This window comes from Symphalangus syndactylus, chromosome 3 (genome assembly GCF_028878055.3).
Source record: "Symphalangus syndactylus isolate Jambi chromosome 3, NHGRI_mSymSyn1-v2.1_pri, whole genome shotgun sequence".
Taxonomy (NCBI): Eukaryota; Metazoa; Chordata; class Mammalia; order Primates; family Hylobatidae; genus Symphalangus; species Symphalangus syndactylus.
Window position 1 is genome coordinate 135,424,354 of NC_072425.2, and position 14,135 is coordinate 135,438,488.

Genomic DNA, 14,135 nt, shown 5'->3' on the forward strand with positions numbered 1-14,135 from the left:
GCTGCTCTTAGATTGCATCTCAGGTGGCTACTAGTTTATATGTGGTCATTACTAACCTAGAGTCCCTTTTCACCAGCTTAGTTTTCTACTAACCAAAGAAAGACTATCCATATAACTCCATCAAAGTATAATCATTGCATCAAAGTATGATCATTGCCCTTGTGTGATGTAAAACTATCCTGCTGGGCTTCTTGTACTTTGCCTAATAATTATTTTATGTAATAACAGCCCATTCTACACCCTACTCAACCAAGCTGCCTTTCTTTGGATAGTGCATTTCAACTGAAGGCTGCTAACTATTTGCAATTAGCTTCAATTATGTTGAATACTTGGCAGCGTTTTCCCATTGCTGTGCACCCTGCCTGTGTCCTGTCAAAAACTTTTGTGAGTGCCTTCTGTGTCATTGCAACTGCAACTCCCTACTATCCTTAAAGAGAAGACTAGATAAATAATTGAGGATCTGTTTTTTTGTGACTTTCTGTTTTCCCTGACCCAGTCTCTTCTGCTTTCTTGGGGGCAGGTTGCATGATCAGATGGTAAAAATCAACCAAAATCTGCATCGGCTGCAGGTTGCCTGGCGGGATGCTCAGCAAAGTTCTAGCCCTGCTGCTGACAATCTTCGTGAGCAGTTTGAACGACTGATGACCATCTATCTTTCTACCAAGACTGCCATGACAGAGCCACAAATGCTACAAAACTGCCTAAACTTGCAGGTGTCCATGGCTGTTCTACTGGTTCAACTGGCCATAGGCAATGAGGGCTCACAGCCAATAGAGCTAACCTTTCCTTTGCCAGATGGCTACAGCTCTTTGGCTTATGTGCCAGGTAAGCAGGCTCTCCCTTGGGAATGTCCTATTTATAGCCTTCTGAGTTTAAGTGGGTCACTTTGGAAGTTTAATCCTGAAAATACCCTTTCTTCGTTATCATTCAGTTGTTTTTGGAGAAACAACTCAAACTTAGATAATATCTACTGGTCAAAGTATTGGGGGACTAACAGTTTGTTCCTCAACCTTGTGTCCCCCTGCTATGCATATCAGAAAATCATCTTCAAAGGATTAAGTGTAATCAGAGTTTTCAGAACTGTTAGTTTTTATCATTAATATTTGTTCAACTTACACATTCATCTAACTTTACCTGTCCTTTTTGTAGAAAAAAAATTAGCTCCTGTTGGTTAACTCAGAAGGGAAAGAGTGTGTGTGTGTGTGTGTGTGTGTGTGTGTGTGTGTGTGTGTGTGTCAGTGAGTCATTGAGGGGTGGGCAGGTGTTGTCAATCTAATCAGGTTATGTGTTCTTAACCATTGTATTGGTCATATCATGCTGAGTAACAGATTACCCCAAAACATAGCAGCTTAAAACTACAGACCGGGTATGATGGTGCACGCCTATAATCCCAGCACTTTGGGAGGCCGAAGCAGGATGAGTACTTGATCCCAGGAGTTCAAGATTGGCCTGGGCAACATAGGGAGACCTTATCTCTACAAAAAATAAAAAATTAGCCAGGCATCGCGGTGCACACTTGTAGTTCCAGCTACTCAGGAGGCTGAAGTGAGAGAATCGCTTGAGCCCAGGAAGTTGAGGCCACAGTGAGCCATAATTGCACTACTGCCTGGGTGACAGAGCAGGACCCTGTCTCAAAAAATTAATTAATTAATAAACAAAATAACAACAACAACTGCAGACAGCTCACTCAGCTGCATGGTTCTGACTCAGAGTTCCTCAGGAAGTTATATAGCCAAGCTGTCAATCAGGGCCTTAGGAATCTGAGGACTCTGCTAGGGCTGGAGGATCCACTTACAAGCCCAGTCATGTGGTTGTTGACAGGCCTCAGTTGCTTGTGCTATTGGCCAGCAGCTTCTTTTCTAGGCCATGTATGTGTCTTCTAAATACTACTCATGATATGGCAGCTGGCTTCCCCCAGAGCAAGTGACCAAAATGGAGACTGTAAGCTTTTATACCCTAATCTTGGAAATGACATACCATCACATCTGCTGTATGCCTCAGAGTTTATCTTCTACTCTGAAAGAGTGAATATGGGAGGGGACTGCATAAGGTCATGAATACCAAAAGGCAGTGATCATTGGAGGACCTTCCTGGAGTCTGGCTACCACGGTCACCTAACATACTAATCTTTATTAGGGAGTCCTCACACATCTGAAGGGTTTAAACCACAGTTAACCTTGAGAGTAAAAATGTATATATTAGTATACTGGTGTGTCAACATTTTGTGTCATTACTATTCATATATTTACTTGAATAAAAATTTAAATTGACTTACATTTAAAGGAGATTTTACATTTATTGACTTATCACCATCTCTAGTACCAACAAAACATTTAGGTTTTTTTTTAACCTTCATTAAGTAGGGTGAAAGGAATTTAAATGTTGTTTATTAGTACAGATATACAGATGTTTGGCTAATTCCAGTGAATATTTTCTTTTTCAGAATTTTTTGCAGATAACCTGGGTGATTTTCTCATTTTTCTCCGCCGCTTTGCCGATGACATTTTGGAGACATCAGCAGATTCCCTGGAGCACGTCCTTCACTTTATCACCATTTTCACTGGAAGCATAGAAAGGTGAAGTGCTGAAAGCTTGGTTTTGTCACTGTTTAGGCTGTAAAACATTCAGAAGACTTCTAAACCAAGAAATAAACAAGCCTGAATCATAAGGGGTTGCCTTCAGAAGTTATGGTAACATTAAGGAATCACCTGACCATCCATATGGGTAGCCAGAAATCCCACTGTTGAGAGGTATAATAAACAAAGGACTTTGTCCACAGAAAATTTAATCCTGCATATAAGTATCTTACGGGAATTCCACTGCTAGTCCCTGGTTAAAGTAGTTAACGTAATGCCAGAAACTTACCAGTGGTAGCCAAGTGCTAACGATCTAATAATTATATGATAATAAAGCTTGTTCTTGCTATTCTGAGTTGGATGAGCAGTAAACTTAAGTCAATGTTATTTCTCATTTCAAGTTTTCTCACTCATAGCTTCTAGTCCTCTTTTCCAAAGGAAGATACTGTGACTTGTAGAATTGCTTCCCTGATTTTTTTGATGCATAGGCTAAAGGAAATGGAAACTCTGTGTACAAAAGTGAAGATTTGCTGCACAATGAAGAGAATGACCCACAATTCCCTGAGCCGTATCAGTGATAAGTAGAGAGAAGCCAATTCTTCACTGAGCTGAGCATACCTAATGAGAAGTCATAAGTCAGCAAGTATTATGCATACACTGTATGCGTCATGGGTAATGTAGTATAATTATATTCTAGTCTTTACCCTCAGAAAGCTTGAAAAGGCAAGTTTATTCCACATGAAACTGTCAGAGAATAGTAAGCGGTAAATAATGCATTATTACAGAGAAGTAAACAATGGCTAAGCATTCAATAGAAACTTAAGTGCTCACCCTCATATTTGGTAGGCTGTCAACTCAAGAGTTAAATGATGTACCCTGCATCACCACCCCACCCCCTGCCCACCCGCACCAAGAAACTGACAAACTTAAAACTGCAGAAGTGGATCCTTTTTTTTTTCCTATAATATGGTTTAGGGTGGATTTTGATTCTTATGTGGAGAGAACAGAGTCATAAATTTGGAGTTAAGCTTATCTGCTCATCTTGCTTTTTGCCCATTTTGCAGAATGAAGAATCCCCACCTGAGGGCCAAATTAGCAGAGGTGTTGGAAGCAGTGATGCCCCACCTGGATCAGACCCCAAATCCCTTGGTATCCAGTGTGTTCCACCGGAAACGTGTGTTCTGCAACTTTCAGTATGCACCCCAACTTGCAGAGGCTCTAATCAAGGTTTTTGTGGACATCGAATTTACAGGTAGCAGTCATGAAGCTGAGCCCAGAACTGAGAAGCTGATACCAGTGGAGTTTCACAGTTTGATCTGTATTTGGATACCAAAGAAATGTCAAGCCATTACTTACTGAATACCTACTATATGCCAGGCTTGATGATAAGTGCTTTTTTTTTTTTTAAACATTATCCCATTGTCACCATCTGAAAAGTTTCACTCTATTATCCCTGTTTTATTTATTTTTTATTTTTTTAATTATCCTTGTTTTACATATGAAGACATGACTGCCCAAAAGATCAAATTATTTGTCCATGTCATAACAAACTACCAAGTGGTAGAATCAGGTCTGTGTCACCTAAAGAAATCTACATATTCAACACCCTTATTATGTTGCATCATCAAATCAGACTCAGATTAGACTATTTGGGTCTTTATATTTCTCTGCCTTAAAATTACAGAATAGTGCATAAAGAGGCAGTGTACTGATTGAGAGATTCTCTTATCTTAACCAGACTATCTAACTTTCCAACGGTCTAATGGTTTGATTTAAAATACCAGCAGGCAGACAGGCACAGTGGCTCGTGCTTGTAATCCCAGCATTCTGAGAGGCCGAAGTAGGTGGATCACTTGAGCTCATGAGTTTGAGACCAGCCTGGCCAACGTGGTGAAACCCCATCTCTACCAAAACACAAAAATTACCCAGGCATGGTGGCGGATGCCTGTAATCCCAGCCACTTGGGAGGCAGAGGCACGAGAATCACTTGAATTCAGGAGGCGGAGGTGGCAGTGAGCTGAGATCGCACCACTGCACTCCAGCCTGGATGACAGAGCAAGAAATCCCTCTCAAAACAAAAAAAAAACCAACAGGCAACATTCCGTCTCTATCTAACCCTGAGCCCCTGTGTTTGTTTAAACAGTACCCTGTCTCATTCAGTAAATAAGAGATGTTAAGAACTTGTTGAAGACCATTTTTTAAAGGGATGTCTACCATCCAATGATAAATACAACTAACATTTAAAGAGGCATTTTACATTTTACTGGCTGCCTTTCCATATTTGGATTCTGGTTTTTTTAATTCTCTCACCTATCAGCCTTAGTTTCCTCATCTATAAAATGGGTCAAAGTGATGATTAAGTGAAATAATGCATGGAAATCTTTATAATACATAAGAAATTGTATAATAAATCACTGCAGTTATCTCGTTATGTGACCATACAACCAAAGCGTTGTAATGGAGTACAATTTCTGTTTTATTTTCTGAGGAGGTGGAAGCTGAAAAAGCTTAAGAGACTTAGATTAAGCAGAGCCAGAATGAAAACATAGGTCTTTTGACTCCAAATCCTACACTCTTCCTTTATTATGACCCAGCCTATGGAGCTCTAGTAATACCTTTGGTATTTCAAAAGCAGTATAAGCCTCAGATTTTTAGCTTCTGACCTCATTTTTCAGAGTAATCAAGAACCTGTTGGCTACACAGTTGGGATATTGTCTGTGAAGAATGTGGGAATTGCTTAGTGTACCGTCCTGCACATGGCTTTCACTGCCTTAATGGCCAGCCCTGACCCCTCATTTAAAGCCTGAGAAGTACTCATGTTTAGATATGGAAGCATTTGTTTCCCTTAACCTTTATTTTACAGCTTGGTACTTGTCTCTTGCAGAGTAAGGTATCCTTTATCTCTGTCTCTCCCTTACTTCATCAGTAAGGAAATGAGCAAACACTTGGCCATAACTCTAGGCCTTTAGAAACTCCGGGGCAGATTTTGTTAGTAGCCTTAACACACAAAAGCAAATGACTACAAAGCAAATGACTACACATAAGCATAAACTCTTCCTCTTATGGCACCGCCTTTGCTGATATTTTGCTCTTGCCTTATTCCAGGAGACCCCCATCAATTTGAACAAAAGTTTAATTACCGCCGTCCCATGTATCCTATCCTAAGATACATGTGGGGGACAGATACCTATCGGGAGAGCATTAAGGTGAGAGAGTTTTTGATGCAACCTGTTGCTTTATATAAGCCCCAGTGGGTTGTAATTCACTACTAAAATGATTTTCTTGTGGGCTGGGACTTACAGGATTTGGCTGACTATGCCTCTAAGAATTTAGAAGCCATGAATCCCCCACTTTTCCTCCGCTTTCTTAACCTGCTAATGAATGATGCCATCTTCCTTTTGGATGAAGCCATACAGGTAAAAAAAAAAAAAAAAAAAAAAGATTTAACTGCCCCATACCATCAAATCATCATTGGTACATACATTTTACCTTTTAATCATAATAGAGCAGTCCTTATGCCCCTAGTACCAGACTTGAACACCAAAAATTTGTGATTAATAGTGTGCCACCAAGCTTGTCATTACAGAGCTTTCTAGTTCATTTCATTAAAGACCAAGATCAAGGGTCATTGAAGCGTCATGAGATGGACATTTTGGCAGAGTCTAAAATACCATATGGTGAAGCCAAACTAAGTTGTACTGGCAGGAGTAATTCATCAGGCCAGCACTACAGAAAGAAATCAGAGGAGCTTGCTTTTGGTCAGTGACTTTCAACCCTTTTAATCCCAGCATGTCAGTAAAATATCTCACTAAGACAATGATTTTTAACCCACTTTCCTAAAAGATTCTGATTTTTGCACCACTGCTTGAAAGAAAATCTCTGATTTGGGTTATTTTTTCATATAAAGGCTCCAAGTTGTCAATACTTCTCATATTTCCACTGCCTTCTAAATTCTTAGCTATATTGTGAAACAAAGGTTTCACAAAGTATAAAATGCAGCTGGGTGCCTCTCAGCTCCTTCGCTGTATTACTTCCTTAACCTTCCCTGGTGGAACTGCTTATTTCTCCCATAAAAACTTGGCTGGCTGTAGAGCAAAACTTCCCTTACCTGTGATGGGTATAGGATGGACAGGGCACTGACCTAAAGGGAGATGAAGCAGGTAAATCCTGAGGGTAGCCTTTAGACAGTCATGAGCTCCTCGTTGTGATCAGCAATCTCCTGAGTAGCTTGTGTTTAATTTGTGAGAAAGGTTTGATCTGATTTCTTCATAATCCTACACTTTAGGATTTAAGATAGGTTTTCCTCAAAAGTGAGAATAGGTCCTGTTACAGACAGGCCCTTTTAAGCAAGAGGTGTGTGACACAAAGCATGAAGCAGATGGTATTTTCATGAGACTGTAAGTTTAACAAGTTGTTTGCTACAACAGGAAGGATGACGTGAGGTAGAGAGTTTTAAATAATTATGGTTCTTCCACGCATCTTGCATATTTGATAGAGCTTTGATTTTTTTTTAAAGCAATTTGGCAGGGGGGATTTGTTTTCATCTTTCAGGAAGGATTCATTGTTTTTTCACTATAGTGTGGGGTTTTTTAGTTTTTTGTTTCTTGGCCTGAGTTTTATATATTAAACTATTCATCCTTCTTTCCATTTCACAATGCTATACTATTTCTTGGGGGATTACCTGTGAATCTCCCCAAGCTGAAACAAATCTGTATGAAGCCACAATTTCTTTTTTTCCTGAAAGTTCTTTTGAGCTTCAGCCCTATGCTGAGAAATAAAGGCTCATGTCTCTTACATGATCCCTTGTTTTCCCAGCTTAGTTGACTGGATTTTGAAGAGGACCTCTTAAATGTCACGTCCCTTCAACTGCACCTTTCTTTTCTGATATATCCCATCTCTGGTTTCTGCAGTATTTGAGCAAGATAAAGATTCAGCAAATTGAGAAGGACCGAGGTGAATGGGATAGTCTGACTCCAGAAGCCCGCCGAGAAAAGGAGGCTGGCCTACAGATGTTTGGACAGCTGGCACGTTTCCATAACATCATGTCCAATGAAACAATCGGTACCCTTGCCTTTCTCACATCAGGTAAGGACACGAAGTACTGCTTCCCCCCAAAAAAGTAATGGCCAAGATCCGCTTCACTTGGGGGATCAGCCCAGCTGAAACTAAGAATTCAGACCCTGGTGACAGTATCCTCCACATCTGGGAGGGAAACGAATCACTTGAGAAGCTTCAAAAAGAATGATGATGCCCATTGTTGACATGGAAATGAGGAAATGGTCACCCTCACACAGCTACCAGAGAGTGTAAGGTGGTAAAATCTTACTTGAGGACAAATTAGCCATATAAATATATGTGTGTCTGTACGCACACATATATACATATATGTTTGTTAATCTGAGAAATATGCTTGAATCCTGGTTAAATATGGTGGATCTAACAGACATTTATCTGTACTCCCTCTGTAGCTCCACTGTCCAATTCAGTAGCCACTTGCCACATGCGGCTTTCAAGGATTTAAAATGTAGCTGGTCTGAATTGAGATGTGCTATAAGTATAAAATATGCACTGCAAGACTTAGTGTTAAAACATGAAATCTGTCCATTTTTATACTGATTATGTACTGAAATTATCATTTTTAATGTCTCAGCTAAATATGATATGACAATCAATAATCACCAGACATTTGAAGAAATCCTCTAATGTGAAAAACAAATAGGTGAAAACTTTGTAAAAACTTTTTAAAAAAACTTTTTAATCTCAGAGGGATAAGAGAAGATACAACAGCCACAAAACAAGAACAAAGAGGCAATGAAAGAGATTATTTAAAGAATAAGAAAGAGCTCTTGGATATTGAAACTTTTACCTCGGAAATGTTAAATATTCAGTAAAAGAGTTAGAAGATATAAATTCCAGGAACTCTTCTATGAATGTAGAACAGAAGGAAAAAGATGGAAATTAGAAGAGAAAGGATAAGAAAACAAAGGATGGATCTAGGAAGTCTCAAAAGAGAAAAATGGAGGGGAGGAAGTTATCAAAGATACCAAAAAATCCCCAAGACTCAAAGCCTCTAAGTTGAAAGGGCTTGCCAAGGCCCCTGCACAGAGAATTTTTTAAAACCCATACTGAGGTATGACATTGTGAAATTTTAGGAAATCATGGTAAAAACAAGACCCTAAAATATCCCAGAGAAGTCAGGTCATGTTACCATAGTTTAAGTATCAAAATGGCTTTGCACTTTCAACAGTGTCATTTGAAGCTGAGACACAGCTAGGTTTACTTTCTGAGGGAAAGTAAACCTAGGAGGAGGAAGGTGGAATTCAACATGAAGGGAGACGCAAAGGAGATTCCCAGGATGACGGTAAAAGGAGCTTGTGTGACCACTGCATAGCAGGCCTGTAGAGCAAGCAGTCCAGGTTGGAGCAAAGATTAATCAGCAGCTAGAAATGACCATGTTGAGAGTTTTAAATTCCAATGGAGAGTTTGGAAAGGATTTAGTGATAAGAGGCTCTGAAAATAAGCAAATAAGCAAAAAGTTATACTAAAAAGGAACTATGTACTCATTAGGACAGCACATGGCTCTGCTGTGAATAATATTTACATAATAACAAACAAAATTATTTAACCAAAAATGTGACTATATATTGAGGGCATCTGTGATAATGACTAAACCTGATCAAGAACTATTAGTACCAACCAAACATAGCATTATGATACTGTCTGACTTGTTAAATTTGGCATGTATAAATTTATTTTTTTTAATTTTTGGAATCCATGCCCTATAACATATAGCATTTCCTTACAGATTCATTAAGAAGAAACGATAGGCCAGGCACGGTGGCTCACGCCTGTAATCCCAGCACTTTGGGAGGTCAAGGCGAGCGGATCACGAGGTCAGGAGTTCGAGACCAGCCTGGCCAACATCGTGAAACCCCGTCTATACTAAAATTATAAAAATTAGCCAGGTGTGGCGGCACATGCCTGTAGTCCCAGCTACTTGAGAGGCTGAGGTAGGAGAATCACTTGAACTTAGGAGGTGGAGGTTGCAGTGAGCAGAGATCACGCCACTGCACTCCAGCCTGGGCAACAGAATGAGACTCAAAAAAAAAAAGAAGCAATGAGTCTACAAGATGTATCATCCACAGTGAAGTTCACTGATAAGTGTAGGAAAAAACTGAAAATAGTAAAAAATGTCCACCAGTAAAGACATTAAATAAATAACTTATGGTGCAGTTACAACTAGAAAAGTCAGCCATTAAAAATGATGTAAAACAGACTGGGTACAGTGGCTAACACCTGTAATGTCAGCACTTTGGGAGGCCAAGGCAGGAGGATCACTTGAGCCCAGGAGGTTGAGACTGCCTTGAACCATGATCGTGCCACTGCACTCCAGCCTAGGCACCAGCAAGACCCTGTCTCAAAAAAATAAAAAATAATTTTTTAAAAAAATGGTGTAAAACAGCTGGGCACAGTGGCTCATGCCTGTAATCCTCTAACACTTTGGAAGCCAAGGCAGGAGGATCACTTTGAGCCCAGGAGTTTGAGACCAGCCTGGGCAATATAGTGAGACCCCATTTCATTTTTTTAAAAGATTATGTGAATCACCCCTATTCTATAGAACTTTCTGTGATGGTGCAAATATCCTATAAATCTGGGCTGTCCAGAACCATACTTAACTAGCCACATGTGGCTAGTGTGACTGAGGAATGGATTTTTTATTTTTAATTTTAATAGCCACATATGGCCAGTGGCTACTATGTTGGACAGCACAGGGACATACACTTACTAAAATGATAAAGTATTTGCAGTATAGTTACTGAAAACAGTAAGTTTCAGAATATGTAAAATATGATCATTTTTGTTTTAAAGATGTCTGTGTGTGTGTAAATAAGGACAGAAAAGCTAGAAGGACAAAATGTTAAATTAGCAAGATGTTAACAGTGTTTATCTCCGGGTGGTAGTTTTTGTCTTTTCTGTTTTTTGTTTGGTTTTGGTTTTTGCTTGTCTGTATTTTCTGCAGTGAAAATTAATTACTTAGTTTTAAAAAAAAGTAGTTCCTTCAAGATTTTTGGAAATAAAATAACAGTAGTCCCCGGAGGTCTCCAAATAAACTATACCTAATAAGGAAAAGAGTGCTAATGGATTGAGTTTTCAGAGACTTTGGATTCTTTTCCAGAGATCAAGTCACTCTTTGTGCATCCCTTCCTGGCTGAGCGCATCATCTCCATGTTGAACTACTTCCTGCAACACCTGGTTGGCCCCAAGATGGGTGCCTTGAAAGTCAAGGACTTCAGCGAATTTGACTTCAAACCCCAGCAGCTTGTATCAGATATCTGCACTATCTACTTAAATCTTGGGTACCTGAGATTGAAATCTGTCAAGCCAGAGGGGATGCTAATGTTTTGATTTAGGGTTTTGATAGTAGAATGACCGGTTGGTAATTATGTGAAAATAGAAAAGAAATGGTTAATTCCTAGTTGGTTGATGAAGGAATTTTCTGTAGTTTTAAATAAGGAGATTTTATCTGGGCAAGGTGTTGTGTGCCTGTGGTCCAAGCTACTTGGGAGGCTGAAGTGGGAGGGTTGCTTAAAGCCAGGAGTTTGAGACCAGCCTGGGCAACACAGAAGGACTCTGTCTCTAAAAACTAATAAGATTTTGTGTGACCCATGGGACATTGAGATTTCCAGTATTCTGCTTTGATCTGTGCAAAGAGAAACTTTACTGGTTGTACCGCTGTTTAGAAAAGTAGCATTCTTTTAAGGTCACATGATACTTGATAGACTTCCTAGAAAGTCTTTCTGTATCAAAAAGTATATATTAAATATATAATATATTTAATATATTGTTTATAATATATAAATAATCTATATTATAATATTTATATATTATAAATAATATATATATTAAAATAAGTCTTTCTATATCAAAAGAATGTTCATGGCTTTTAAGTGGTGAGAATACTTGTTCTGCAGCCTACCTATTGTCTCTTTCATTGACCAACCCTCTGGTGATCAGTTTTTTTCTGATGCTAACCTTCCAGGGATGAGGAGAATTTCTGTGCCACTGTGCCCAAGGATGGACGTTCCTATTCCCCAACTCTCTTTGCACAGACAGTTCGAGTCTTGAAGAAAATAAATAAGCCTGGGAATATGATTGTGGCTTTCAGCAACTTGGCAGAGAGAATCAAGGTAAGGAAGAGGAGGAATTGTTTGCTGATTTCATTAAGAACCACATTGTCAGCCAGGCATGGTGGCTCAAGCCTGTAGTCCCAGCTACTTTAGAGGCTAAAGCTAGAGGATCGCTTAAGCCCAAGAGTTTGAAGCTGCAGTGTGCTATGATCATGCCTGTGGATAGCCACTACACTCCAGCCTTGGCAAGATAGCAAGACCCCATCTCCTAAAAATCCATGCAAAAAAAATCAGATTTTCACCTCAGCTGTGCTGATTTTTACTCTATTTCAGGGAGAAAAAGAGCATTACCAAGAGAAAATATAAACAGATGGTTCTTTTTGGACAGTCACTTAGAACTACAATATTCTTAGTTTTATTCTTGTCAACATGAGAGTGAGAATAGAAATTTAAGAAATCGGCTGGGTACAGTGGCTCATGCTTGTAATCCCAGCACTTTGGGAAGCTAGGGTAGGCAGATCACTTGAGGTCAGGAGTTCAACACCAGCCTGACCAGCATGTTGAAACCCCATCTCTACTAAAAATACAAAAATTAGCTGGGTGTGGTGGCAGGCGCCTGTAATCCCAGCTACTCGGGAGGCTGAGGCAGGAGAATCGCTTGAACCTGGGAGGCGGAGGTTGCAGTGAGCTGAGATCGCGCCACTGCACTCCAGCCTGGGCAACAGAGCAAGATTCCATCTAAAAAAAAAACAAAAGAAAAAATAAATTTAAAGGTTGGGCACGGTGGCTCACGCCTGTAATCCCAGCACTTTGGGAGGTCAAGGTGGGCAGATCACGAGGTCAGGAGATCGAGACCATCCTGGCTAACACGGTGAAACCCCGTCTCTACTAAAAATACAAAAAATCAGCTGGGTGCAGTGGCGGGCACTTGTAGTCCCAGCTACTCGGGAGGCTGAGGCAGGAGAATGGCGTGAACCCAGGAGGCGGAGCTTGCAGTGAGCCAAGATAGCGCCACTGCACTCCGGCCTGGGCAAAAGAGCGAGACTCCGTCTCAAAAAAAAAAAAAAAAAAAAAATTTTAAGAAACCTCAACTAGAAGAGAAGAATGTACACATTTATGTAAGATGTTTTTATGAAAACGTTTATGCACAGTGTTACCAATAGATTTTAAAACCTAGGGTGTTAATACAGAATAACTTTTTAGAAAAAAAAAAAAAGAAGAGTAGTTTTCAGTCACTAATTTTTATTTTGATTGTCTCTATGTAGTTGGTAGTTGGCTTTTATTGGAATATGCATACATTTTAAAGATTAAAATACTATACTGTATTTAGCTAAATCCCTTTGGTTAGAGTATGACAGAGCTCTATTAGCAGGTAAGAAGAAGGAAAATCATGGCACAAAAGTCTAATAGAAAACCTTCCTTGTTGCTGTCAGTCTTCCCTCCATTGAGTTTCTTTTTTATTGAGTTGGACTTCGTCTTTGTTTAGAGCTTAGCCAGGTGGATCCCTGAGGAACTCGAGTTGTGAAGGAATTAAATATCAAAATGACTTTAAAATTCCTATACCTGTTTGTATCAAAAATCAAAAACAGCTTTTCATACACAGGCTGCATGAGTGACTCTAATTATGCAAGTAATACCCTCCTCCATTCCCCCTTCTCCGTCCCCTTTTGAATTATGGCATTTACAACAGAACTGTTGCCAGATGGATGTTGTATGTGATGTATTTCCTTTCCTCCTAACATTTAAACCCATTTCCAGTATGACTGCCAGCAGCTGAGCCAACCTAAAGGTCCAGAGTTGGGGCTCAATGCTTAATTTGTTCTTAGAATATCTATCTTGGCTTGTTTTTGAGAAAATGAAGCTCACATGTGTCACTATCACTGTCAAGGGTTATTAATGACCTGTTTTTTTATTTTTGAGACAGAGTCTCGCTCTGTCATTGAGCACGCTAAATTCAGCTACACTGTGAATTCCCTTTAACTACCAGATGTTGTATACTCAGTCTCTTGCAGACCTCCAACAACAGGAAGAGGAAACCTATGCAGATGCCTGTGATGAGTTCCTGGATCCCATTATGAGCACACTGATGTGTGACCCTGTGGTGCTGCCATCTTCCAGAGTCACTGTGGATAGATCCACCATTGCAAGACATTTGCTCAGGTAGGCCAGTCCCAAAAACAGACTCAAGAGCACATATATATATTAGTTTGCTATCTTTTTCTCCCAGGCACCTAATACAGTACTTTGCACCCAATACATACCACATATTATTGATTTACTGTTATGTTGGAAGACATTTTGGTTTCAATTGCTAGGATATAAACATTTCAAAACAAAATATTCTGTTGAGAAATGATAACTCTAACCTTACCTCTTCCTGCCTTAAGAAAATAATTTCTGGGTCGGGCGCGGTGGCTCACACTTGTAATCC

The 14,135-nt window shown here is 39.7% G+C and overlaps 1 protein-coding gene across 5 annotated transcripts in view; it reads left to right on the forward strand.

The window, feature by feature from the left end:
- The window catches only part of UBE4A (ubiquitination factor E4A), a 40,379-nt gene that overhangs the window by 19,763 nt on the left and 6,481 nt on the right, over window positions 1–14,135 (forward strand). For all 5 annotated transcript variants that reach the window (XM_055273313.1, XM_055273315.1, XM_055273314.2 and 2 more), the window contains exons 11-19: window positions 521–825; window positions 2,444–2,576; window positions 3,641–3,828; window positions 5,682–5,782; window positions 5,879–5,992; window positions 7,487–7,661; window positions 10,753–10,933; window positions 11,617–11,764; window positions 13,707–13,864. In XM_055273313.1, coding sequence (XP_055129288.1) covers window positions 521–825; window positions 2,444–2,576; window positions 3,641–3,828; window positions 5,682–5,782; window positions 5,879–5,992; window positions 7,487–7,661; window positions 10,753–10,933; window positions 11,617–11,764; window positions 13,707–13,864 — 1,503 coding nt within the window. The remainder of the gene's footprint in view (window positions 1–520; window positions 826–2,443; window positions 2,577–3,640; window positions 3,829–5,681; window positions 5,783–5,878; window positions 5,993–7,486; window positions 7,662–10,752; window positions 10,934–11,616; window positions 11,765–13,706; window positions 13,865–14,135) is intronic.